At 46.5% G+C, this 27,948-nt stretch overlaps 1 protein-coding gene across 6 annotated transcripts in view; it reads left to right on the top strand.

Moving 5' to 3' along the window:
* Positions 1-1,937: 1,937 nt before the first annotated feature.
* Positions 1,938-27,948, top strand: part of PTPRM (protein tyrosine phosphatase receptor type M) — a 746,259-nt gene continuing 720,248 nt past the window's right edge. For 3 of the 6 annotated variants that reach the window (XM_049698269.1, XM_049698271.1, XM_049698270.1), the window contains exon 1: positions 1,965-2,500. In XM_049698269.1, coding sequence (XP_049554226.1) covers positions 2,428-2,500 — 73 coding nt within the window. In that variant the 5' untranslated portion in view covers positions 1,965-2,427. Of the gene's footprint in view, positions 2,501-27,948 lie in introns of all 6 variants that reach the window. The other 3 variants (XM_004275949.3, XM_049698267.1, XM_049698268.1) reach the window with 3 other exon arrangements.

Consider the following 27,948-nt stretch of genomic DNA (forward strand, 5'->3'; position numbering starts at 1 on the left):
CACCTCACCCTTCTGTCTCACTTTCCCATTCCTCTTGTACTGCTTCCTGGGATTACTTCCTCAATAAAACCTAAAACCACTTACACTTAAATCCTTAACTTCAGGCCTGTTCCTGGGGCAGCCCAGCGTAAGACAACCTCCAGCCCATAGCTCAGTGCCTGGCAGATATATGGCCTTCTTAGATATTTGCTGCAAGAACTCACATACTTTGCAAATGAAATCATACCTTAATATTAACTTCTTCACCCGACTCAAAGAAGGAAAATGACTAGATTGACATCTCCTTATGTGGATCCATCTCACATCTACTAATATAACAGCTCCACTGGAAAGCACATGACCATTCAAATAAAGGAAATTTGGGCTCCATCACATCACAGGACCTCAGCACCAGGGAAAGCCCAGGTGACAGACCCTCACTGCTGATCCTTGGAGGTGTGTGACCCCCCTGCCTCTCCATACTTAAAAAGTTATTTTGCAATCGAGATAAGGCTCAACAAGTACCTATTTGGGAGAAGAAGCAGGATGATGTAAGGTCCGTAGTATTAAAACGTCAATGATTAATACAGAGCCTTGGAAAGAGCACTTCTGATAAGGATCTAATAAGTGGAATTCTGCAAGAAAGAGGAGCTGTTCGTTGGGCACCAAAATCAAAAGTCCAGTCCCTCAATTTGCCCCGGGGAGGTGACAGCTGTGACATATCCTTGTCTGTTGGTTCTAGGGTCCACTGGAGACAGGGTCGAGGTGAGCGTGGGATCAATGCACTTTCTGGGCCTTTGTCAGTACCGGAGGGAGCCCGGGGCCCACTTGCTTCATGGGTTTGCCCTCTTGCTGGCGCGGTTCCCCGCCCTAGAACACCGTGCAACTCACCGGTAGTTAGCTTGGTTTCTAATTTAACCTCTTCCCAGGCCTTCTACTGCTTTCAATTAGCTAGGCCTGGCGCCTGCAGCTCCATGTGTGTGTTATTCCAAAGGAAATAGAAGGATTGCCCCCCGCTTCCCCACCTTTTTCTTTTTTTTCAATTTTACAAACTGAACCTCTTTACTGATGCATTGGAAGCTATTTTATCCACTTAATGAAATAGGCATTCCACACCCCAAATGGTAAATTATATATTTCAAGACATCATTTGATTCATTACCCACGCCTCCTCCCGCGTTCCCCAAGACTTTGCACCAGACACAGAAATCACAGGTTACGTAGGTCCGTGTGACCGCCGCCTTCCGTGCACGGCCCGCGGCTCGCTCGGGCCCACCAGGGACGGCTGGGACGCAATGAAGCGGCCGAGCGTGTCCTGCTCAGAGGGTGCGAGGTTCCGGGTGCAGGAGCGCGGGTGGCCCGCGGGGCTGCCGGTGCGCTGCGGGGTCTCGGTGCCCGCGGCTGCAGCTAGCTGCCCGGGCGCCCGCCAACTTCGCGGCGCCCCCGGCGCGGAGAAGCCGCAGACCCTCGCAGCTCCGGGATCTGCCGGCTCGCCTGGACCGCAGCCGCCGGGGAGCGCGGGCCCCGCGACTCCCGGTGCCTCCGGCCCTGCCCGCCGACGCTGCCGTCCGGCGCCGGGATCGGAGCCGCCTCGCCCGCGGGGCCGCAGGCCGCTGTCCCGCCCGCCGCGCTCGCCAACTCCCGGCGGCCCGTGACCCGGGACAAACTTCTGGCCCAGGCGCGGCCCCTGCGCGGTCACCCTCCCGGAAGCCGGCCGCGAAACCGAAGCTGCGGCGGGAGGGGAGCGGGAGGGAGCGGGTGGCACCGCCCGGCCGCCGCTCTCCGAGCGGTGACGCCGCCCCCGCGGCCATCCCCCGCCCAGCTCCCCCCGAGGCGCCGCGGCCGCCGAGCGCCGGGCGCGGGCCGGCGGGGCCGGGCGCTCACGCCCTCTAGCGGGCCGCGGCGGCGCGGGCGGCCGTGACGTGGGCGCTCCCTTCAGCCGGCCTGCGGGGCACCGCCAGTCAGTCGGGGAGCAGGAGCCCCGCTTGCAGCCGGCGCGGGCTCGGCCATCGGCGCGCCGCCGCCCGGGGGCTGGCTCGCCTGGCGGCGCAGAGGCGGCGGGCGGGACGCGCGAGGCCACGGCCCCGGCCCCGGCCACCGCGGCGCCGGAGGCTCGGGTCCCGAGCCGGGGAAGGAGAGCGGCGGCCAGCGCAGCCGCCGGCACGGAGGGCGGATTTTGGCTCCACGGGCGCGCCCTCCGCTCCCTCTCGCAGCGGCGCAGCTCCGAGCGGGGCCGGCTGTAGGGCGGGAGGACCCAGGACCCTCGTCCCCGGCCCCGGGAGCCGCCGGAGTTGAGACTTCTGCAACTGTTAGCACTTTGGGCGTCTGGTTCTGGTTTTGGCTGTTTACCCTCCTCTTCTTGCCGCCTTGGAGGCAAAGCTCCCGGCCGCACTCCGCCCTCGCGCCCACCCAGTGCCGCCGGGAGCGGCCCGGCGCGCACTCAGCACCATGGGGAGACTTGGGACTTGCCTGGCGACTTTGACCGGACTTTTGCTAACTGCGGCGGGGGACACGTTTTCAGGTACGTGGGGCTGCGTCTGCCGGGGCCTGGGGCGCGCGGGCCGGAGGGGGCCCGGGACGCGGGCAGCTCCCAGTGGGAGAGCCCCACTGGCGAACGGCAGGACCGGGCAGGGGGCGCGGCGGGCCGGGCACCGCGTCTGCTCGTCCCCGGCGCCGGCGCGGGGCCGGCGGCGAGGGCGGGCACCTAGCGCTCCGGCGGGCCGAGCGGACGAGCCCCGGAGCCTGGCCCCCGTCTCGGCACCCGCCCCTCCGCGGCCTGGGCGCGTGTCGGGGCGGACGGCGCCACTCGGAATCCCGGATAGGTTCCGAGAGCGACAGCAGAAAACTTTGCCTGAAGTTGGGAGTTGCAGCCGCCGGCCGCCGGGCGTGGGCGCTGCGCGGTCCTTCCCACGGCGAGCGGCGGCCGGGCCGGGTCGCAGTGCCCGCTGCGCCCGCGCGATCGCCCGACCAGCCAGCGGCACGGGCGGCGGCGGCGATCGTCGGTTCTCCTCCCGCCGCCCGGCTCGCGGCGGCCTTGACCCCGGCTCGTCCCGGCGGCTGCGCTGCTGCCCGGGAGAGCCGAGGCGGCGTCCTCGTCGGTCCCGGCGGGAGGACCGGCGGCCCGGAGGGAGTGGCCGGCCCGCAGGCCCTGGGCCGCCGTGGCTGTGCCCCGCTGGGCTCCCCCTCCGAACCCTCGGCCCCGCGGAACGCCCGACCGGGGGCAGCGGTCAGCCCACCTCTCGGCCCGCGGTGCCGCGTGGGGAGGAAAGGGAGTGGCGGGGAGGTGCCTGCTGCGCGCTGGCGGTCCGAGCTCGGAGAGCTCCTTGCCGGAGGACGCGTGGCCGGGAGTCGGGGGTCTGGAGGGGCGCCAACCCCGCATGGTGTTAACCTGGAACACACGTGGGTGGACAGCCGGCGCTTGCACACCCGCACACTAGCACACTTTCTCGTGTGTGTCAGTTTCATTAAGGTCCACGTAGAATGGTGGCACTGGGCTTGTTTTTCTTTTAATAAAAAGCCCGCTATTTGGCCTTGAACTTAGGTTGCAAAATAGGTTTCTATGTTTATTCGGGAGGAATGAGTAAGTTGAACTTTTTGTTTGTTTGTTTTTTAAATTTCATGAAGGACACTTTCACTGACGGTAAAGCGCATATTTTAAAACGTTTCAAACGTTTGCCTCTGACCGTCAGATCTGTGGAAACCTACATCTTTACTTTCCCGGAGCCCAAGGGACACGCAGGCGCACAGGCCGTGCCCCGGTCGTCCCTGAGCCCAAGGACCCTTGACCACAGTAGGCCGCCGCCAGGAAGCCGAGCGTGGAGTTGGCTGCTCGCTCTGTGCTGTCAACTTCAGTAGAGAAATACCCTTTTCCCAAGTTTAATATGTCATTAACTGTCTGGTAATTGCACGTGCGCCGGAGGATTTAACAAATTGATCCACTGCTGTCTGCTATGAACTTGATGCAGATATTGGCCTGCGTTCTTTCTTATTAGTGAATTATGGAGTAGACTCGCCAGTTGTAGAGCCTTGTAACTCATTAGTGTTAGAAGCCAAGGATGAGGGCCTTAGTTGATGGTTTTCTCTTTATTAAGAATCCATAGCTCCCTGCCTGGGATTTGTTTCAAGTTAAGCTGTGTCAGAAAGCATTTGGATGGATTTTCAAGTTGTGGTCGAGGGGGTGGAAAGAAATATTTATGTAGCTTATTTAAATGATCGTTTTCTCATCATTAAAAGGGACTTCAGCCTATGTAGTACTGGCCTGTGTCCTTGTTAATGCTTATGTAAATTAATAGTCAAACCGAAAGAGACTTTTTTTTAAACTCAATTTTAGCCAGATTTTTCTTTCAGAGGAAATATGTCATTCTGTTTGTTTGTTATCATACCATTGATTGAACTGTGCCTCCTTTTCATTTGGAAGCCAGAGTTATCCTAGTATGTTAGAGGGTTAAGAGGAAATGAAGGGCAGTATCCCAGAGAGAATGCTTAGCAACAATGAAATTTAAAAAATTGAAGTTGGCAAAATTTGTGTGTGCAAGGATCAGATAAACTGCAGTGCATTATGCTTTTTCGCTTCACTTTGGGTTTTAGGTAGAACATGTGGGAAGCACTTAATGCTTTGGAAAAGTCTTTTTTTTTTTTTCTTTGTATGTTGGGAAAGTTAATTCTGATGTTATGAGTGACACTGACACTTGTTTCGCTTTACGAGTCTTCTGGACATTGAAATACTTGGCTGCTGTCCCCTGACATGGGGATCCTTTTAGAGACAGAGGAGCTCGATGGTAAGTGGCTTGAGGGCAAAGGCAGTTATTTTTCCTTCTTGGTTCTGATAAAGCACTTACATTCACTGTTTGTTGAATAAATTAGTGATGTGACTTCTGATTATTTGCAAACATTCAAATTGTATGTGAACTGACTGACCCAGAAGGGAGGGAGAGGAGAGATTGTGAGATTGGCTTGCATTGTCCCTTCTTTTGAAATTAACATTTTCATCGCTGATTCTTCGTAGGGCACCCAATGGACTGAATCCCGAGGTTTTATGTAATCAGTGGAGGTTTTGTTTTTGTGTGTGTGTGTGTGTGTGTGTGTGTGTGTAACTAAGATTTATACACAAGATACTTTGCTTTTCCCCTCTGCATCCTCATATCCTCTTTTGTAATGCATTCAGAATTGATATGATTGTTGATTAATCATTTCTGGAAGGTACTACACATAATTTGAATGCCAGATATCAGAAATAGAGTGCTAAACATATTGGAAGAAAGAAGAAAAGAATTAGGTTTTTTGTCCAGGAGGACTTTTATTTAGTATATATAAACATTCCATTTTAAACATCACTTTCCATGTTTACAATTTCTAACTTGTTAGGCAAAGTATTGGAGGCTCACTTTCTGCCTTCTATCTAGGCTTTGCATGGTCATTCAAAATAACTCCTGTAAAACGATATACAAGTAAGAAGCAAGGAAGAAAGTGGAATCATTCTTGCTTCTGCTTGAAATTCTCTTTTCCAGATTGAGAAGCCGCATAGCTGGGAAGTCATTCCTCTTTGACCCATTTTCTCAAAAGCCAAGTTGTAATATATCCTATGCAAGGAAGTGTTTGGTTTTATATAATAATGAGACTGATATGGTAAGGTCTGGTAAGCAAGGCTTGGTTTGCAGAAGTAGAAATGCAAACAGATTGGTCCTTTGCTTCCACCTCAGTATTTGGAATAGATTAAACCTTAATATAATCTTGTGAATTTGAAACTCTTCTTGAGAAATTTCTTTTTTAAAGTACTCTTTTAAGGACATTTGTGGGAAAACATAATCTGAATGGAGTCTGTAGTTGAGTTAGTAGACCTGTACCAATATTTAGTTTCTTAATTTTGGATAATTCAACTCTGATTAAGTCAGATGTCAACACTAGGCGAAGGCGGGCGAAACATATACTGAAATCTTTGTAGTGTTTTTACAATAAGTTGAAAATTATTTCAGAATACAAGATTGTACAGTACCCTTTACAAAGAGTGTGAATAGATTTGTTTAGCAGTTTGATTAATTTTTTTCTTTTTCAGATAACTAGAGTCATGACATTTTATATTTTTATGGTGCTTTAGTGAGATTGTTCATGGACGTGATGAAAAGATTTCAAGTTTAAATCGGGGTGCAGGATAGCAATATGCCGAGAAATCACTTTGACATTTTTAGTGTTATGTGGATGTAAAGAAGTATTGCTTGAGCTTAATCAATTGTTCCGATCTGGAAAAATCACAGGTTTTAGTCTCTGATGTTTTCAAAGGGTTATTTTACAGATTTTCAGTAGAGAAGTTACTTACATATACTGATATGTAGATACGTGTGTATGCAATTTGAGTAATTCTAAACGAACACGTAATGAACAAGTAATCTGAATTATGTCTTCACATGATATGAACCCCACCTGAGTCTCAAGCATAGCCTTTAGTTTTGGGAAAAGTTGGTTTTAGAATTTAGGTACTTCTGTGACAATTCGATAAAAGTTGATGGCCTTATTGGAAATTGTCGTAGTTTTATAACAATTGTAATTCATTCCAGGAATTGATAGGCTGTACGTATCTGTTTCAGTAGAGGCACTGTTTTGGATTAAGCGTTGTTTTCTCTCGGTTTTTGTTTTAGGTTTAGTTTTCTCGAATAAGCGTGTATTATCTAAATATCCTAAGACAGTTTTTAGTTAGGGGTCAGGCATTTTAATAAGTAGTTACATACTTTTTCAACAGTATAACTTTTTTTTTTTAAGGTGGTGTCTATCATGCTTTGTAATTCTAGGATTCTTCTCTTTGAAAACCAACCTTCCCACAAACTTTTCTCCAGGGGCTTCTTATCTTTATGACCACAACCTATTAATAAGCTTATTTTGTAAGTGAGAGAAGGTTTCATTACTAATGTTTTTCAAACTCACTAATGAAAAGTTTAAAGAAGATGCAAAAGCACATAAACCTCCCATCAGAAGAGGATGCTGCTTCTCCAGTTCCTAGGATACTGCCGTGGTTTAGCATTTAGTCATCAGAAAGCCTGCATTTATACTGTTGCTCCGAAAATCAGTAGGTAGGGCTGGTGTTAGGTGGGGAGCAGGAAAGCTTTAGTCATTACCCTTGGTAGCCTGTGGTCCCCCCGCCATCCAGGGCGGGCGGCTGGCAAGGCCAGAGCCTGATAAAGGGGTGGGAACGTGAGAGAGGAGAACGAAAGAAGAACACAGGCCTGAGAAGGGAAGGGTTGTGTGTGCTCACCTGTAAGAACACAGCTCTGCAGATCCCGGCAGGCAGAGTCGCTGCTCTTCCCCTCTCTTTGCTGTTAAGGGTGAAACGTATGGAGAGTTTAGGGAGGAGGATCAAAAGAGTGACAAACGGGCAGGGAGAGCAGGTGACAATCCTACACGTTGGTGGCTTTAGGTGGCCTGGGGGAGGGCGTGGGGTGTGTTCAGCCTGTGCTGCTGGTGAGCTATGTGTATACCTGTGATGCTCAAAAACCAGGCGTGCCCGAGGGTCACCGGGAGTGGTCCTTCTCGACGTGGTCTCTATGGCCGGCATGGTGACTCTGATGTCCAAGGCCCCTGGCGGGTCCCACAGCATCCCCAGGTGATCCTGGCCATCTTTCGAGAAACGTTGTTCCAAAAGAACAGTTCTAAAGTGTTGTTCTTGGACTAGAAGCCTCAGCATCACTCAGGACCTTGTAGACAGGCAGACTCCTGCCCCCTCCCCCCCACCCCCAGGGGGACAGAATCAGAAAGTCCTGGGGGGAGCTGGGGGTGGGGGCAGCAGTAGGTGCTAGAACTAGCCCTCCAGGAGCTTGGGATGCCAGACATAGAGTGTGAGTTCTAAAAGGCCTGGCATCCTCATTCTGCATTTTCAGCCTCCCTTAACAAGAGCTGAAAGGACCTAGGGATGAAAATATAACTCACGTCCATGCACTTGTGAACACCCCTGCCCCCCATCAGCACGGCCCAGGTTATGAACAGGCCGATGGGATGGTGCTGTGACTCTCAGCCTGTTAGGGGAAACCACCAGCGTGATGTTTCAAATAATGGTCTTATCTGGGGAAGATATTGGATCCAGCCAGTTGTGAAACGAAAATGAAAAAAAGTCTCCTCTAATTTTACGTACCACAGTGTAAAGTTTTAATTAAATCTTGCAGTCACGATTAGCCACTGGAAATTTCTCTGGGTTGATACTGTGTTTCGAAGATATTTGTTGGCTTGTTGTAAGAAGGGCGTAGCCCAGTGCACTTATTAAAATGATGCTTTTAATTCAAGTGGATGTTTATTGAGCACTTACTGTTAGGAAGGCCCCTTTAGGGGGTCGGGGAGGCATTGGGGGTGGTAATGGGCAAAGAACGGAAAGATATAGTTAACCGTACTTCGGAAAGTTGTCCAATTATTAAAAGTTTCAAAATCTACTGAAATCGAAAGAAGCAAGGACTGTCTTAGGCGAGAATGAGAAGTTTGCATAAAATTTGGAATTTTAATATGGAAATGTGACACTTTGCCTTTGGAAATGAACTTCACTTCCAAACAGAAAAGAGAAGCTTTTCAATATATACCTCTTTAAAGTACTGATAATGTACTTTAATGTATCTCCTAAGATAGAGCCTCATTTCTCTGTTAGCCACAAAAGACAATCCCTGACTCTCTGTCATTTAATGCTCCAGGTAAACAAAATCTATTGTGATGTCATTTAACAGATATTTATCTTAAAAACACTGTCGCCAGACTTTCAGAGACTCAGTGGCAGGTGGAGTGCTTTCCACGTGGCAGGCAGGCCTCCCGCTCCCTGCCCCTCCGGCTGCCATGCCCAGCCCATCACTAGATGTAGCTGTATCCCTAAACCCACCTGCCTGCCTCACCCGCAAGGCTTCCCAGATGCATCTACTTACAGCTGAAGGAAGGCACGCTCTTGATGGGCCTTCACCTGCTTGTAACTCATTCACATCAAAACAAATTCTTTAGTGGAAGTTGCTGCATTAGTCGCACTTCTCAACACCGACCTCAAGACAGCTTTAGGCTCTGCCGTGATTTCTTCTTTTTCTGGCTGTGTCATAAATGGCTGCTATTCTGTGTATGGCAGTGGGACTTGGAGAAGTAGTGTATCTGGCAACTACCTCAGAGTTCATGGTAACCACTGGTGCCTTCACCATCAGGCCTTTCGGTAACTGACCAGAAGAGTGGCCACGAGCAGGTGTGTGTGACGTGTTCACGAGGAATGGGGGTACCGCGCTTACATCTGCAGGAGACGCCTTCTCCAGCATCGCCGGTTCACGTATATAATTCAGGAAGTCATTGAAATTTGGACATCTGGCTTCAGTCCATTTTTCTGCTTAAAACTGAGAAGACTCCTGAGTCGTTAAAAACTTTTTCTATGAAGCAGAAAGTTTGGGCCCCGAGTTGGAGGCAGGGGGAGGGTGGAGGATCTGATGCAAGGCTGTGCCACTTACCTTCGGGCTGGGGCTCCAGGGGAGGGAAACTGTGGTGGTCAATGATCCAGGACCTGCAGCCGAGAGCAGATGGGAGTAAAGTTGTCAGAGACTTGTCAAAATGGAGACGTTTTTAGACCTTCCCTTGGAGAAGGAGACTAGCGTTTAACAGAATGATTTATTTAAAAATACAACAGCCTAAGCAGAAGCAAAGCGTTTGCTTTGTATGGGCACCGAGCAGGAACACTTACAGAGCATCGGTTTTTCTTCAGATGGGTGAATGCTCACTTTCATCTCTTTCCTATTCAATATGCAGAAAGCAGATTTATTTCAGACAGTGAAAAGAAGATGTTTTCGTTTGGGTTACTGTGGATGTCAGAGGCCCGGTACTTCTCCCCGGTTCCAGTGGTGGAATCAGAACCGGGTCTCTGGTGGGCTTCTGACCATGGGTGAGGGGGCTGGAACACACCCCTGCAGTCCAGTCTTGATGGGTTCTGTTTGATTTCTCTTCTCAGCTGGTGTAGTTTGAGACATTTTAAATCATGTCATAACCACGTGCTTGAAGTTGGCTTGTGATACTCTCTTTAGATACAAAACTATAAAGTTGTCTAAAGCATTTCTTTTAAAATAAATACTCATAATATATAAAATCAAGTTACTGAACAGTGTTTAGCATGTAGTAATCACATAGTAAATTAATAAAGTTAATAAATATTTGTTGAAGGAATGAATAAATGATTGAATAAATTTCCCTTAGGGAAGAAAAAATATCAAATTACTTCTGCTTACTGCTTTTTTTAATCTTTCTATCAAGTTTGATTTTTTTTTTTTTAAAGCATTTGTAATCATCTTAACAGTGGGCCCAGGTTGTGGGTTTGGTGCTTGATACCCTTAGCCATTTATAGGGGCATAGAGATTCAGTCGCTAAATTTAAAGGAAAACAGTTACCTTTTGTTAATTAAATGTGCAAAAGTGAGCCTATAATTTTATCGTGTATAATAAAAATTTATAAATCAGTTATGGCCATAAAGTAGAATTTTGGTATAATAGTGATCTCTAACAAAAAAAAGAAATTTACTATGAGGTAGATTGACCATGTTTCTACTCTAGGAGCATTCGATTTTAGTTACTGGAGTGTTAAAAGAACCATGTATCACCAGTAAGACGTTTCCGTGACAGGCAATAGTATGTATCATCTCCTGTTTTTATTTCTGATATAGAATGAAATTCATTGCCCCTGCTCAGAGCTCAGCCTGCACCTTTCCATCAGCTCATGTCTGATTCGCAGGCAGGCTCTCATTCCTTCCTCATTCACTGTGGCATATTCTCAGGTGATGAAACTTCATAAAATGAGGCTGCTTTGACAACCATCTTGCGATCTGTTCTCCACTTCCTAGACTTTGGACACCTAGGCCTAGGAACGTGGTGTGAAGTCTCCACGATTGACATCCGTTGGCATATGTCCTGTGCGTATGTTATGGGGGCTCTTGCCCTATTTTCTCTATCAGTTACCATTTCATCCTGTTCGTGTGGCTTTTTAGAGAGCCTCTCCCTTTGTTGCTAGCCCCTGTGGGGAGCTTGCTGAGAGGCCTGTGTTATCGACCTCGGAAGGTTTGCAGCGGGGGTCCGGCCATCACAGTGGAACTTGGATAACTGGAGGGTGTTGTGGCCTGATGTCAGCTCTGGGGCCCCTGGGCGAGGAAAGAAGGGCAGAGGTGCCCCGGCACATCAGGTGTTCCTGATTTCAAGTTCTGTTTCTGCCACTGAACAGCCGTGTGATCTTGGACATGCTGTTGGATTTTTCTGAGGCTTAGTTTTCTTTTCTGGAAAAAATACCTTTTAGGAGTATCCTAAAGACTAAACAAGTGGACCAATGCCATGAGGTTAGGAGGCCTCATGAGGAAAAGAGGGGACCAGCCAGCTCTGCCATCGCCCCTTGTAGGTGTAACCACACGAACTCCCTGTTTTTCTGTCACAAAGGCTTAAATATTGGCAATGTCATATGGTTCAAACTCATAGATCCCCTTTCTGGGTCCAAGGCTTTGTTATTTGAGTTGCCTGGGGGCTCTATGGGTGGTGTGTATGTAGATGTGCTTATACACATATTTATGTTTTAAACATATGGCCAACATTATGTTTTAAAGAAAAAAAAAACCCTTGAAAGTTACAAAATGACCCCCTCAGAATTGGCACCGTGAAGAGCCAGCACTGCTTAGTGCTGGAAGGCAGTGTCGGACACCTGCATTGGAATCACCCGAAGCTCTTATAAATGCAAATATGGAGCCACAGAAACTGGTTAAGAAACACCTCTGATGATCTTTTTTAAAAAAAATTATTAATTAATTTTGTTCTGGCTGAGTTGGGTCTTTGTTGCTGCGCACGGGCTTTTTCTAGTTGTGGTGAGTGGGGGGCTACTCCTTGTTGCCGTGCGCGGGCTTCTCATTGCGGTGGCCTCTCTTGTTGCGGAGCATGGGCTCTAGGCGTGTGGGCTACAGTAGTTGAGGCTCACGGGCTCTAGAGCACAGGCCCAGTAGTTGTGGCGCACGGGCTTAGTTGCTCCGTGGCATGTGGGAATCTTCGCGGACCAGGGCTCGAACCCGTGTCGCTTGCATTGGCAGGCGGATTCTTAACCACTGCGCCACCAGGGAAGCCCCCTCCGATGATCTTGATGCTCGTTAAAGTTGAAAGCGTACTGGCAGGATGTTAGCAATGACTCAGAGACCCTGCCCTTTGGAGAATTTATCACATCTTTTCTGACTAGTGTTAAGAAAGCATCTGAGGATGGTTACATGAAGTTTCACGTACCACACTGTAATTGACTGGAGACTATTTCTCTTAAGAAGCAGAGGCTTTCTGGTGTCAGAAGAGAAAATGAATTACAAAACACGGTATTTTATAGAAACTAAGCCACTTTGTACCCGTCTTTCAACTTGGTGACCTCCAGTAAATGTGACATCCATCTGGAATTTTTAGGGTATAATAAAAGAATAAAGATATTTCAGAGAATCAGAACACAGATCATTTTAGATCTTTAGATTTGCAGCTGTGAGCCGAATTTTGAGATGACTCATTCAGAGAAGATAACAAGACATGATGACATTGGGGAGGTAATTTTCCAGCACTTATTTCTATCTGACATTCATTGAAACATGGACACTGTAGAAGAATCGGTCTTAGGGGCCCCATAAGCAGGGGCCAAAAGCGTGGCATTTTTATTGTAGTCGTTCCTAAAAGACTTGCTAACCTCAAAATGGGCATCCCCGTCTGTTACAGCACTTGAAGTTTCCACCAGCTCATCATTTTGACCAAGGAAGAAAGGTGCTTGTTGAAATGACATCTCTGGGAGTGGTGGCTCATTAAGTCATCTTAAATATGACATCCCCAACTCGCTATCACCTCAATAAGTTAATATCCTTAGATGTCAGATTTCTCCCTCGTGAAATGAAGACATTTGATTCAAGGATCTGTAGGGTCTCTCCAAATACTTAGAGAGTCTGAGGATTGTCACCTGAGTTCACGTTAGTTTGTCAGGTAGCACGGTGTAAGGGAATGAGACCTGGATCCCTGGGTCATTTTTGATAGATGAGGATGAGAGGGTCCAATCTGAGACGGCACCTGATGCAGCAGGAAGGTGCTTGTTAACAGGAAGTGGGTGTAGCAGGGATGTTGGAAGGATTTTAGGCGCTTCCCACGTTTGCCATCGGCTGCCTCTGCTCAGATGTGCACAGATGAAGCCTACTCTTTTCCTCCATACTTGGGGATGTAGCTGCCATCCACAGCTGCCACCAAAGGCTCTGCAGCAACAAGGATGTTTAGGCCGGGCTTTTCTGCTTCAATCTTGGCAACATAGATAAGCCTTATTTCAGGGGCTTAGAATTGATAGTAATAAGTGATACCTATATATTGGGCATTCATTGTGTGCTGGGTACCGTGCTGAGAGGCTATGATATTCTCAAACCTACTGCTGCCCACCAGCTAGTCAAAGCTTGGCTGAGGTCTTTGATGGGAGCTTTGGGAGGTAAGGTGGTCTCCATTCCCAACAACGCCAGGTTCCCTGAGCATGGGGTGCGTGCACTGTATTGCCTCTCTCTTCCCCTCCCGGTGCGCACAGATGCAGGTTGCCTTTTCCTGATTTATGCCTTGATTTGATGCCATCCACCTGTACTGAGGTGTGCTCTGTGCAGAAGCATTTCAAATGGAGTGTCAGGTCTGTTAGAAAGATGCTGGTGATGTTTTATTATGTGATGTAGAATCTTTATAATGACCTTCTGGGGAGCTTCCTTCGGGGTCACAGTTCCAGGAAAAAGTTTGAGTTTCCTTGTGATCTTCCTTCTTGTGGACACAGCGAATTGTATAACTCATCACGTTTTCCTCTTTACGTGGGCTGTTAGGATGCCAGATTCACATATGTGTGCTGTAGTCGTTAGAACTTTTTTGAACAGAAACCTCAGTCAAACTGGACTTCATCAAAGGGGATTTGTGGGCTCTTGCAACAGAGAAGGCTCTGGGTAGCCCAGCTGGTCCTACTGGCTCAAGGCAGTCAGGAGAGTTCTGCGTCTCCCGGGCTGAGTCCTCCAGCTCCAAACCCAGTGGAAAGAGAAATTCCCTCCCCGCCAGCCGTACAGACCACTCCTGCCGTGGGGCTTGTGGAGTCAGCTCACATCACCTGTCCCCACTTTAACCTCGTGCCCTGCTTGGCCCGCCCACTGGGCCAGGCGTGGGGTCCGCCCGCAGTAGCCACAGGGAACGAGAGTGCGGAAATTGAGGCTTCTCCACGGAAACTCAGGCTCTGTTACCCGCTGGATAGAGTGGCTGCTGCCTGGGCCTAAAGCCGCAAAACACCGAGAGCCACGATCTCTGCAATAGAACCTTAATTCTGGCTCCTTTCCTGGGCCTGAGTCTTCGTACCCCTCCTCACTTGTCTCACCTCATGCCCCTTTATCATGCTGTGTTTTATATATCATGATAAGTGCATTGAGACTTTTGGAACTGGGTGGTGGGGATGGCAGAAAATAACTGAGTTCCAAGTCTTAGCATCTGAGCATTCAGAACGCAACTTTTGTGTATGTGCACTTCTTTTACGTCCTAGTGACACCAGGAACATGGTCTCAGCTCATTAACAATGAAGAACACGGGTGTGGGAAGACGTCAGGGGGGTTATGATAGCCGAGTTCAGTAGTTCCCCAACTTACTGTTTAAAGCATCAAAACCTTTTGGTTAAGCAAAATCTTACATAGGTAGAAAAGCATAAAAATCTTTTGGTTAAACAGAATTTGATGTGGGCAGGTTTAAAAAATGACTCTCCAAATTGGAAAAGCGGGTATCTGACGAGCTACTGCCCAGCAACAGATGCCCCCAGGCTTGGTGGCTTGAACGACAGCCATCTACTGTTTTTCCTGCTCTGTGGAGGGGACGCGTGTCTGCTGGTTGGCCGGCTTCAGGCTGGTCTAGGATTGGTCTCGGCTGGGCTGCCCTTCACGTGGTCCTCCACCCTCCAGCAGGGAGAGTTTCCAAAGAGAGAGCAGAGGGTTGCGAAGGCCTCTTGGCTTATGCTTGGGGAGGGCACGTTGTCACCTCTACCTCACATCCTTCTGGTCACAGCCAGTCACATGGCCAGTCTGGAATCTAGGGTGGGGAAATAGACCTCGCCCTTGGTGTGCGGGGTGGCAGGGCCACGTTGTGAAGGGTGGACACAAGGACAAGGGGAGAATGGGGCCCTACACAGGGCTCTGCCAGGCCCCAGGGCCTGCGTCCCGAGTTGCCTCTGCTTTGCAGAACACAGTTGGGAAATCATTGGCACATGAAAAAAGGGAATAGGGAATATAGAATTGCAAGACCTGCATTCGAGGGCCCACCGGCCACTTGCTGTCCTCCGAGGGGAAGCTGTTGAGCTCGGTGGACCCAGTTCCTTATTTGTGAAGAGGGTCATTCTGGGATGTTCTGATTCAGAGGTTGGCTTCAGAGATCGCATATGTTAATAGATGGTATACAAAGGAACTTTTACAAAGTGCTGTGTCTCTGGGTGTATTCTGGAGGTGATTAGAGTTTGCTTAAACCTGAGTTCTCATCCTGGCTGTGTCATTCATCAGCGGGACAGTCACTTGGCTTCTCTGAGGCTGTTTCTTCATCTGTGGAGAGCGATGCTGTCTTCCCCCTTGGTCACCCTGGGGAGAACAGAGCGCCCCATCTGTAAGAGCCACAGCCCCTGTTCCTCTTAGAGGCCCGTGACCACAGGATAACCTTGAGCCGTTGTCTGGTGTGTTTCCTTTATGTCTGCAAGCCCCAAAGGGTGTGGGTCCCCAAGCCCCAGGTTTTCTTCGATTTGTAATTCGATATATCAGCTTATTGCTACATCCTCTGGCTTCTCAGGAGCAAAGGAAGAGGAAATAGGAATATAGGTGTCGGTCCTTCACGTGTTCGTTACCTCCCAAAACAGTCCTGTCAGGTGAAATGGTGTCTCTGTCATTTGATGGTTTTTTGGAACTGAGGCCCCAACATTTCAGGATGTGGCACAGACAATGGGTACAGCTCTTTGTGGATCCCAGGGGACTCCATCCCTCCAGAGCCTCTGGGGTCCAAAGCACAAGGCGTAATTTTTAAGTGTGCTTAAGTATTTCATACAGTTTCTCATTTTGGTGTTAAGGACGATTGTAAAGTTGGTGTAACCCAGCAGTGCACTGTAGCCACTGCTATTTCATAGCCTCTGAAATAGCAAATTAGAAGGAAATGTACTCAGCTTCTAAGTAACTTGCACGAAATGAATGGATGAGAGCCGTTATCCATATTTTTCACAAGCAGAGGAGGGGTGAATGCTGTTTTCTCCATGGTTTGAAATCCTCTAGATAGAATCGTATTTTTGTAATTTCTTGTGTTTAGCATTTGGAGATCGGATTGAGGTGAAAAGTATAAAAACCTTCGCAAAGCTCTTGTCCGTGTGTGTTCGTGGTCTCAGGGGCAAAATGCCACTAAGGTCAGTGAGATTTTATTTAAGACTTTTCACTTCAGGTGGAGGTGAACAGGCCTTTGGAGATGGTTGTTAATCACCTTCTTTAGAACAAATTGCATTTGCTTTTGAGGTTGGACAAAGGCAAAGATAGCACGTAGATCCCTACTGGAAGATTGAAAACACTTCAATGAGTCAGGTCTGATTGCAGTCATCACGGGAAAGAACTATTTGGTATATAATAGTTTACAAGGGTTAGGTACTTTGCTTATTTAAATCACTTTTTTTGTTGCAACATCATTGGGGAGATCTATGCCAAAATAAACCGTGCATTAATAAAAGTAGAATAAGTGAATATTAAGAGGTTACTAGCATCTTACAGAGTGACTTTTTTTTTTTTTTTTTTTTTTTTGCGGTACGTGGGTCTCTCACTGTTGTGGCCTCTCCCATTGCGGAGCACAGGCTCCGGACGCGCAGGCTCAGCGGCCATGGCTCACGGGCCCAGCCGCTCCACGGCATGTGGGATCTTCCCGCACCGGGGCACGAACCCGCTTCCCCTGCATCAGCAGGCGGACTCCCAAACACTGCGCCACCAGGGAAGCCCTTACAGAGTGTTTTTTAAGAAATTAAGGATTTAGGTTTTTTTAACAGAAGTATTTGTGAAATGATTGTCATTGTTAACAGATGCAAATTTACATGTAAGTACCTATTTTGGAAAGATTCCTGAGCAGCTGGAGGTAAAATGAGGGGGTCTATCCATTGCTAGGGATGAGGGAGAAGCCAGGACTGGACCTTGGGATTCTGATGTTTGGTTCTACCCCCAGGTGGCACGTGATTTGGGTCAGGTCTCCTAATTGTGACTCAGGTCCCAGAAGAATAAAATGGATATTATAATAACTCCTTCGAGTGCCTAAATGATGAGGATCAGATTAAATAATTTAAACATTTGCTTTCTCAGCTGCAAAGTCTTGGCCACTTGTGGTCATCACACACCTGGGTTGGTTGTCGGGGTTGCAGCCTGAGTCAGGACCTTCTGGGGGGCTAATCTGTGTGCCTGCAACCCCCCTCCCAGGCTGGTGTTTAGTGAAAATCAAAAAGCTGCCAGCCCCGCGTGGTTCTCCTTTTGCTCTTTATAGATGGGAAACTGCGGTTAAGTTGGCATCTTTTCTCCTTGGGATGCTTTCTGAGCGCATCCCGTTTGTTCTCTTCTGGACCAGCCCTCATGTGCCAGGATTATCATTGATGCCTCAGTTCTATGGACCGAACCCGAACACGGGGTGAGGCATCTTCCATGGTGGGGAGGATAGTTCAAGAGTTGTTTGTAGGGCATCCTTTTCCAGAAACGAATAATTATCGAGGACTAAGCCTGGACTGAGGCAGGATGAGATCCTCTGCCAGAGGAAGTGGCTGTGGCCTCGAGGTTGAGGACTCGTGGGCTGCTTTGCGCTCAGCCCTTGGGGTCCAGGGGTGTCCAAGATGAGGGCTGGCTCACAGGCACCCACAGAAAAACTCGATGGGCACAGGCAGGTGGAGGGCTGGCCTGCAGGGAGCTTGAAGCTGACTCTGCAGGAAGGGAGACCCTTGAGGGCAGCTCCCAAGCCCACAGGGGTGGGTGTTGGTGGAGATAGGACCCCCCAGGGGGCCTGTGGGCACTCCTAGGTGTTATTCAGAGGGAAGGGAGAGAAGTGACTTCCAAATATCATCTTTAAATGTTTGGGTTTTTTTTTTTTTTCTCTTTAAATGGCATGTCTCCTAAGCAATTAAGTTTTTGAGGTGGTGGTTGTCTACCTAGAGTAGATGCAGAAGGGAAAAGGCCTGGGGAGTTGGGGAGAGGAACCCACTTTTCATAAGTTTTTAAATTGGAAGATCATTTTGTGGCTGATGTGGTGTCTCTCCCTCTGTCCCCAGGCTGTGGGGCCTGTTTGCTGCTGTGTTTAAGGGTCTCTGTGCGGGGTGGGAGTTTGGCCACAAGTAAGAAAATGTGGGGTGTTAGGGAACATTCAGGAACCAATAATTTCTTCTTTATTACCACACTTGGTACCACTGTCCCAGGCTTTCTCTTTTTCCTTTTCATCTTTCCTCCTCCATCTACATCTCCTGTAATAGGTGGGTTTTAAATGAAAGTGGAGAACAGGTATCTGTACCCCGCTGGACCATCATCCCTCTTACTGTTGAGAAATTATCAGTGACAGGCTACTTGGTGTCCTGTTACTCCTCTGAAGGGTGAGGACAGGACAGAGGGTGTTGGTCCCAACAGAGGGAAGTGGTGAGTGAAAGCATGACCATGGCCATGCCTGTCAGGCAGTGGTGGGTGCTTTCTCTGTTTTATTTCTAATCAGCACAGCAGTTCTTAAGGGTTAAAAGATTATAATACAACGAAGGGACAGCCAATGGTTATTGAATACTTAAAATGTCTAGGCATTATTCTAAGTGCTTTTTATATGTATTAGCTGGTTTAATACTGATAAGCACCTAAATGACCCCCATTTCACAGGCCAAGGAATAAGCTCAGAGGCTAAGCAAAGGGGCACCTAGCTCAGGCAGGTTGCACGGGCAAAGCCTGAGTCTGAAGCCGCCGAGCCACAGAACCTGCCAGTTCTTTGTATCCGACACAGTCAGAATCCCCCTGCACACACCATGGATGTAACCTGCTTCTATTTCAAGACTCTGCATCTCTTTGTATGTATCCCTTTGACTGATTCGCTGGGAGTCCAGGAGGGTGGACAGATGCTTCAGGCAGACAGGGCAGTGGTCCCTGAATGACAGGCTGAAGGGACGGAGGAGAATCCCAGCTCTCGGGATGACTTTCCCAACAGAGTCAACGGGTGGATTTACTCATTCTGGAGACAGTGTTGTAACATAACCAGCAAAACTGGTAAGAGTCAGGAACAAGATTTGCAAAACTGGTAAGAGTCAGGAACAAGGTTTAGATCCTGCTTTATGAGCTCTTGCTCTAGTTAAATGTTTTTGCTGAACCAGGAGCCAATGCCGGTAAGTTCCAGGATTTGTGGAACTTGTGTGTCCAGAGGTAAAAATGATCAGACACTTCCTTGCACGTTGATAAACTCACATCTGAAATTTTGCATCATATGTTTATACAGTTGAGGAGGAAATTTATGCCCTATGGTAAATACTGACATTTTAAGGTAAGACTTTTACAAAAATCTTATAAAGGCATCCATCAGAGAGAGAATCCAAATACCAAAGGCATTTGATACGTCCATTGGCCATTTAAAAATACATGAACGAGGTTTTCTTTAATTGAGAGAAATTTTACCTAATTTTTCTTCCTGAGCTGTTATTTACATTTTATTTCTCCATAGAATCTTATCCTGTTATAACATGTTTAAACTTGAGAGTCTTTTAGTGATGACTTATCAAACTTCTCTGCAATAAAAAACACGTATAAGAATGAAATTTTAATTCTATTTAATTTCATTTTATCTATTTTAATTTCTAGCAACAGAAATTATTCTTAATGACTTATACGTTGACAGCTTGATTAGTTTCATTCCCCAAATTGTTCAAAGCAAAAAATTGGAAACGAACTAGTCTCTAAAGGATTTGTTGTCCAGTCCTGCACCTTCTCATTTGCTGGCAGGTAAACCGAGTAGATCACATCTGTGGGTTTTTAACTTAAAGGCAGCTTATTTAACCAGAATTATAGAAATATTCAGAAGTGGTTCTGAAAACAAAAATAATTTTAATATACTTTATAGTCAATGCATGCTTTAAATATACATGTATATTATGTAAATATATATATACATATATATATTGGGTTGGCCAAAAAAGTTCGTTCGGGTTTTTCCATACATCTTATGGAAAAACCCGAATGAACTTTTTTGGCCAACCCAATATTATGTTAAAGAAATATATATGTATATACACATATACACGATTTTTGGTGAAACCTTAGAAATGAAGATTTAGGCTAATCGGTGAATGAAAAAATCTATGATACCATTCCATTTATCATAGCAGTCCTCATCAAAGCTGTCATTCAAATCAACCTTACTTTCTATCAGAGAAAGTCTAACAGTTTTTAATTTTAAATAAGTGTTAATTTGCATTTTGAGGAAAAGATTTAAAAACAGCAAAAAGAAATATGACAGATTATTAAAAGCAGTTTAGTCAAGTTTAAAATGATGTAGATTTAATAGAATTAATTATATTCTGTAATAGGTTATAAAACCATGGCAAATCTATACTGTTTCTCATTAATTTATGGGAATGTAATATAATGGTCAACTAAAATTATGAGGTATTATAAAGTGACGATTAGGGTTAAAAAAGGATGTGCTGTTTTTCTGTTAAATGCATGTGGATGTGTGTATTGAACTCTGGTGTTTTACCTCTGGGAATAAAGAATTATGGACATACTTTGAAAAATAACTACATCAATTTCTGAAGATATAGGGATCCAGTTTTTCCTATGGATGTAAAAGAGAGAAGTACGTGCTACTCAAAATAAATTGACATGGCAGCAAACTAAAACATAGCATGTTTTTGTTAAGAGAAAATACTAAATATTTGCGGGGGTTGACTTTCATTGAAAAACTTGCTTTATAAATAAATGTTTGATAAAGTAGATATTAACTGTTTTACTGTATAATGCAAACAGACCCTAAACTAAATCTCAAGGATTTTTATTTGTGAATTTTTCCTGTGTAATTTGAAAAATGTGGAAAGTGTTGCAATTATATTGAAAAGAATCAGCGTCAGGAACGTCCACATTTTTACTTGTTTGACAGTTGTTTTATTTCCAGCTAATATCATGCTTGAGTGTGAGTATATTTGCTAAAAAAGAATCATTATATTTAAAACTAATTTTTTTGCATTATTATTTACTGGTATCATTTTTAAAAAAATTTTCACCAGTTCTTTGGCTGTGAAGTGACTTCTTTATGGTCAAGGGAAGGAAGATGTGTGGTCGTTAAATTTATAATATGTCTGATTTTATAACGTTCCACAAGGGCTAAAATATTCTATCTCTAGTACGGTACATTTTCTTACCTTTAAATGAAATATGGATACAACAGTGAAGGTCATGGAGCCCTACAGTGAGTGGCTGGTGTTTGAGTCATCATTAAAGAAGGCTTCCTTGACAGTTACAGCTCACATTGTTTCTTTGAAGCTCTGGACGTTTTTATACTGGGAAAGTGTGCCTTCCTTTTGTATGGTGTGACATCTGTTGAGAAAAGGCGGGCAGGAAAGGAGGACCTACCTGATGCTAGGACGGGAGTTGGTGCCCTTTCCGCCGTCAGCGCTGTGTACGCCTTAATTTTCCCATAGCCTTAGCTGGGAGGTCCCCTGCTCCGTGGCTCTGTTGGAACTTTCACACTGACACTGGAAATGATGGGGCCGGGCCCTATGACTGGGGGTCCGTAGCCTTTATCTTTCTAGCTAGAGATCTTAATTTAAAAAAAAAGACAATTTTTTAGAGCAGTTTTGAGTTCACACCAACATGAAGAGGAAGGTACAGAGATTTCCCATATGCTGCTGCCACCACGCATGCGTGGCCTCCCCCATCATTGACATCCCCCACCAGATGGTATATTTGTTACAGTCGATGAACTTGCACTGACACATCCTTATCACCCGAAGTCCATAGTTTACATTAGGAGTCCCTCTTGGTGTTGTGCGTCCTATGGGTTTGGACAAATGTGTAATGACATGTATATGCAGTTACGTATCACTGCCCTAAGAGTCCTCTGTGCTCAGCCTGTCTCTCCCCGTGCCCCTCCCCTGACAGGAAGAGGCGGAAACCCAGCTGGTGAACTTGGGTTTACAGTAAGTCCATTCTAGTCTTGACTAAGTCTGTGACTAGACAAATATTTTATGTTTCTCTGCTTCAGCTCCCCCTCCTGAGATGGAAACAAGTCATTACAATTTAAAAATAATTTAGATGGACTTTAGCTTCTGTTATTAATAATTATTATATGAATACCAAACAATAAACTCCTGATTTGACATGAAAGAATCTTGCAAAAACATTAGTTTCCCATTGTGTAACTAAATCTGCTGGACAATTGGTGGTTTCCTGTTGAATTCTCACAACTTGGAGGGAACAAGAGACACAGGGGGCTGTAGCCATCCTTCAAACTGCCTGCATGTCTCCAAGGCACTGTATTTATTTGAGATTTCCTTCTCCACTTTGTGTGGCCTTTTAGTGGGATGTTTCTTTAGTGGGATGTGGGTAGGAATTGTCTTACTACCTGGATCTTGAAGCACAGGCTAAATGGTTTGTTCAGGCCCTAGAGAAAGCCAGGGCTCTGGTTTCCTGTGAGTTCTAAAGCCAGGCAGCAAAGCTTTTGTGAACCCACTACTTGGGGAAATGATGAAGCATATTATCCCTTTACTAAGAGGAAGGCACATTTCTCCTTTGAATTGCTTTCAGAAAATAGAACACCAGCAGCTAGTCATTTTTTTTTTTTTTAGTAATTTTCATACATAAAGATATTTATAATGTGTTTTGAGTGAGACTGGAAAACATGGCAGGATGGTGGGTTATTTGAGATCAACCCATGGGCCAGGGGTTGTTTCCAGAATGATGACCCTCTAAAGCACAGGTCTCTAGAATGTGCACCCCTGGAGTGTGGAAAGGTGATACATCAGTATGCAAAAGGGGGACAACTTTATTTAAATGTGAAAAAAATCCATCCTAAGGGAATGAGTGGCTATGCATGGAGAATCCCCTGAAAGCAATTCGTTAAAGCGTTATTTAGAGTAGTGAAAAGTTGGGAACTCCGGAAATATCCAACAATAGAGAATGGATTAAGGCATGGTCTATTCCTATGAGAGAATGTCATACTGATCACAGTATAGAGATGTGAGGCAAAAACTAGTGGCAAAATCATGTGTATAGGATAATGCCAACTTTATCAGATGATTCAATATGTTTTTTTAAAAAATCTATGGAAATGTATAAAGTAAAAGCAACATATTAATAGTGGTTCTTTCTGGATAGCGGATTTGTTGGTTTTTTGCTTTCTTTTAACTCTTTTATGTTTGCTAGATTTCCTTCGATGTGTTTATATATCCATCTTATGTTGGGAGAAAGTTATTTAAAATAGTAGTTAGGGGCTTCCCTGGTGGTGCAGTGGTTGAGAGTCCGCCTGCCGATGCAGGGGACACGGGTTTAGTGCCCTGGTCCGGGAAGATCCCACATGCCGCAGAGCGGCTGGGCCCGTGAGCCATGGCCGCTGAGCCTGCGCGTCCGGAGCCTGTGCTCCGCAACGGGAGAGGCCACAATGGTGAGAGGCCCGCGTACCGCAAAAAAAAAAAAAAATAGTTGTTAGGTAAGAGTTGATTCCATGAGTAGTTAACTCAGTAAAGAAATGTGATGATTTGGGGAGTATGAACCAGCAGAGAGGAACCGAACAAGGGAAGGAGGAAAATTCTCAGAGGACACAATCTACCTCCACTTTCCCTTGCTCTAAAATGTGTAAAACACAAACCATATAAACGTAGGTGTGAGAACACACTGCAGTGTGATTTTTAAAAACAGATTGTACCCTTAGCCAGCTGTCTCCTAATCCTCACTTGGCTGGCTTTTCTGTTGGAATTGTTTCTTTGCTAGAATGTTAATGGATTGGTTAATTTGTGAGCGGCACTCCTAATTGTATTAAATCTCTACAACCTTATTAAGCATTTGTGCAGAATTAGATCAGAGAGTTTGGGGAAGCAGCGTGCCAGTGGTCGGAGGGAGGGAGAGACAGGCTAGCAAGTGGGTCTGACCCCATCCCCAAATAATACAGCACAGAGTGAAAACCCCACTGCTGGAAGTTCAGAAGGATTCTAAGGCACATAAAACAGCCTCCTTGCTGTATATTTAAACACCACTAATGAGAGAGAGGGAGAGAAAACCAGAACCAGCTTGTTCTTTTTATTTAGATCTGTTAGGATTTACTTTTATTTGGGGGAAAAGAAATGAGTAAGAACTAACAACATGTCAAGAGTACTAGGTTTTTAATTCTGGTCGCCTGTGTTTCTATTTAGATACCAGGGTAAAGGTATTCTGTGCTTAAAGAGAGAGAAACGGTTTCAGAAAATAGAGTTGGACCATGTTTATTTTGAAAACTAAAGCCCCAGTGGACTGAAATATACTGCTGCTTAAAATCCATGGTGGGCAGCTACTTTCTGCTGCAAGTAAGGGGGGTGCATTCGGCCCCTGAGAAGGCTTAGCGCACCTTCCAGCAGTGGGTTTGGGGAGGATGGTTGAGGAAGCTTTAACATTGACCTCTGGGCATCCTGACTGTGTCCCATTGCTTATCTGTAACTATCGGTGTACGTTTCCCCCCAAAGTTGAAAGTTTATTACTCAGGATTATCGCAACAGTAATGGAAAACCAAGTAAAACTTTTTAGCAGCGTTTTGTTAGATTTAAAGTTATCGATTCCTTGTATTGTGTATTTAGCACTTTCAAAGGATACTGAAGTACTCTTAAGGATGAAGACGGTTCAAACCCAGAAGCAGTCAGAAGTTTTAGTTTCTTGATAGCTCCACAGTTCTGCGCTAAGAGTGTTTTTCTCGTCACTGTGGTTTTAAATTGGATGGTCCCACAGGTTTCAAGAGTCACGTGGAAAATAGAAAAATAAAGGCTCTCGTTAATTTTAGAAGTTGTACATAATCATGTTTGTGCCGGGGATATGGGCTTGGAGTGTGAGAATAAGGCAGGTAGGACATTAAGGAAAGAGAGGGGGATGAGATGCTGCCTTTCCAGCTCCTGGGGAGCTCAGCTCAGCGTGTCTGTCACACGCCAGGTCAGGAAATCTGTAGGGATGTCCCAGGGTGTCCCCCAAAGCGTTCCTCGCCTCCACTAGGCAGGGTCTGCCGTTTCCCCTGCCTGGATGCCATGGGGATGGCCCTGCCCTGGTTGCCACCAGCACAGGGTAGCCTTGTGGCCCTCCCTCCTTGCTGGCTGCAGTGTCCCACCTGCTCTGGACCGTTCCTACCCCCTGATGTGGGGAGCGTTACACCCAGCTAGTGGCTGCCAGCCTCCCATCTCAGAGGCAAGGGAAGCGGCTCCTTATTTTAGCCCCTGCTCCTGGGCTGTCGGTGAATTGGCCTGACGTTTGTAGTCAACGGGGTCCTAGAATAGGGGAGTTAAAAGATTGGAGTGTGTGTTATAAAAAAGGGTTTAATTAGTAAATGCAAAGGTGGTGAACTGTGTGTGTGTGTGTGTGTGTGTGTGTGTGTGTGTGTGTGTGTGTCTGTGCACACATGTGCTGTGGCTGGGGGTTGAACTGCAGATAAAGGGGCCCTTTGCTTCGGAGCCCTTCCATGGGGGGTGGGGCGGTGTGGAGGCAGAGAGTTGCTGGAGGAACTTTCCATGTTTGTGAGAGGTGAGCAGGGGGTGTGGCTTCCCCTCCCACCTGGATCTGAACATTTTCCAGACATGTACAGCAGGTTCCTCCCAGATTTTCTAGGTCCTTGTAATAATGTGAGCACATTTCATGTTGTTACTCAGTTAAATATATAGGATGCTTCCTGGAATAAAATTGGTGGCAAGGAACGTGTGCCGACTGACTGCTTAGTTAATAATTGCTGGTGTGGAGCGTTCTTTTACTTTGCTTTTTTCCCCTTAATTGGCTGAGTATTAATAAACTCCTGGTTTGTTTCAATGGCGCAGCCAGTTTTTAATGGTTGTACAGAAATTTCAGGAAGAAAGCTAAAGAATTAACATAATAAATAATTATTGTTTCCAGAATTTTTTTGCTGTTAGGATTATAAAATGTGTTAAAAAACAAAGCCACTTGAGCAGAAAGTAATTGCCCTGACAAGCACGGTGCCAGCAGCGTTCATAATGGAGCAGCCCTTCCCTCAATGTCAGGCAGATTTGCGTCCCACGGAAACGTTTCCTCACATTATGGAAATGTTCTTTTCCCATCAGCAGTGGAGAATGAAACTCCAGGCTTCTAATTAATCTTGGCTGACGTTTGATTTCATACCCAAGTTCAAGGCAAGAGGTGGTGGGGTCTCCCCGCTCCTGCCATGTACATGACCACAGGCAAATTTCTCCATTAATGTCAGAACACATCTGTGTGGCTCATTGTCACTGCCACACGTCAGTCATTAATGCATTAGCAGTCACTTCCGTCCACTTGCTTCCCGCTCATTCCCTGCTGGAGGAAAGAGCATGGCAGGAATTTTACTTTGCAGGCCTTTAACCTTGAACCTCTGTGTTCATGACATAAAGAGCTTGTAATGCTTTACAGATTATAACTTGTAACGCTCATATGTTTTCTCCCAGCTGTGAATCTCAACAGCTTGGTGAGGAAGGCCCTACACCCTCAGTTCACAAAGGTGGGGACCAAGATTCAGAAAACCTATGTGGCTTTTGTTCCTAAGTCAGATGGAATGACGTTGTTCCTGAGAGGGTTAGAGGGCTCCTATGAGGATAGAATTGTCTTCACCATGTCTCTCTATGACACCCCTCTCACCTCTTGCCCAGTCTAGTTCCTGAAGATGTTAGGGAAGCAGTAGACATTTTTGATTGTCCAAAGGAAAAAGAAAATCAGATGTATAGAAGAAATGGTAAGATCAATTCCCATTAATTAATTTGAAGTGGGGCATCCAAGGATAAGAAAATTACTAACATAAGAATGGAAAATAACCTGTATGTACCGTTAGATATCGGTTGTGAGCTCCCTGGCGATCAGTGGAAGAGGGAAATGATTAGGAAAAGATTACCTAATCTTGCTCTGAGAGAGAAACCCTTTTCCTGCGCCTGGGTTTCCGCCGAGGGCTCCGTGTCAGCAGATCCAGTGATGTAATGGGCCATCCTTCTCATGGACAGTTTCAGAGTCATTCTGGCAGCGTAACGCACGCAGCTATTTTTTCCTTTCAACCTGACCTCCAGTTTGAAGGAATAACTTAAAACAAGTCAGCGAAGGCAACCCTGTGGGAGGTACAGAGGATGCCTGGCTGATTTGATTGAGGGACAGAAATCAGCATACCTCGCTGAGGGAAAAACTGCTTCTTTCTTGAGTGATCGTCCGCAAAGCCCACTGCTCTACACTGCGTGTTGACGGCCGAGACCTCAGCAGCCCTGTCGCTGCGCTGTGGACTTCTAGAGCCTTCCAGTCTCTGAATGGCCAGGCTGGACTTGGACAGGAGCCAGGGTGCCCTTGAGGCGCAGACAGGACTTGGCTGTGATCCCAGAGAGCCCCACTGTTGCTGATGGCAGGGGCTTTGGAGCAGGCAGTCACCACGGCTGTAGGAAAACCTCAGGAAGGCGCCTGTGAAGTATCAAAATCTAAGCAACCTCAAGGCTTTCCTGATGTGCCTCGGAGGAGGAATCAGCTGCAAATAGCCCCTCTAGGAAGGAAACAGATTGACCTGCATGTGGAATGGCTTTTTTTTATTGGCTCCTTAAGTGCTGGGGAATATCTATCAAACAGTGACTTTTGTTCTGTTCAGCACTTTCAAGGGGGATAGTAATTAGGCAAAGGTTGTTTGGGAACACCTGTTCATGACAGTGTCACCCTAGGAGATGCAGCGTGGCTGAGGGATGCTTTTTGCCCCACAGAGAAGTCGCAGGTGGTTGCATCCGTAGAAGAAAGTGGGGCACAGATACTTCAATAGTGATGTTGCTCTATCT

The sequence above is a fragment of the Orcinus orca genome, chromosome 15 (assembly GCF_937001465.1).
Source record: "Orcinus orca chromosome 15, mOrcOrc1.1, whole genome shotgun sequence".
NCBI lineage: Eukaryota > Metazoa > Chordata > Mammalia > Artiodactyla > Delphinidae > Orcinus > Orcinus orca.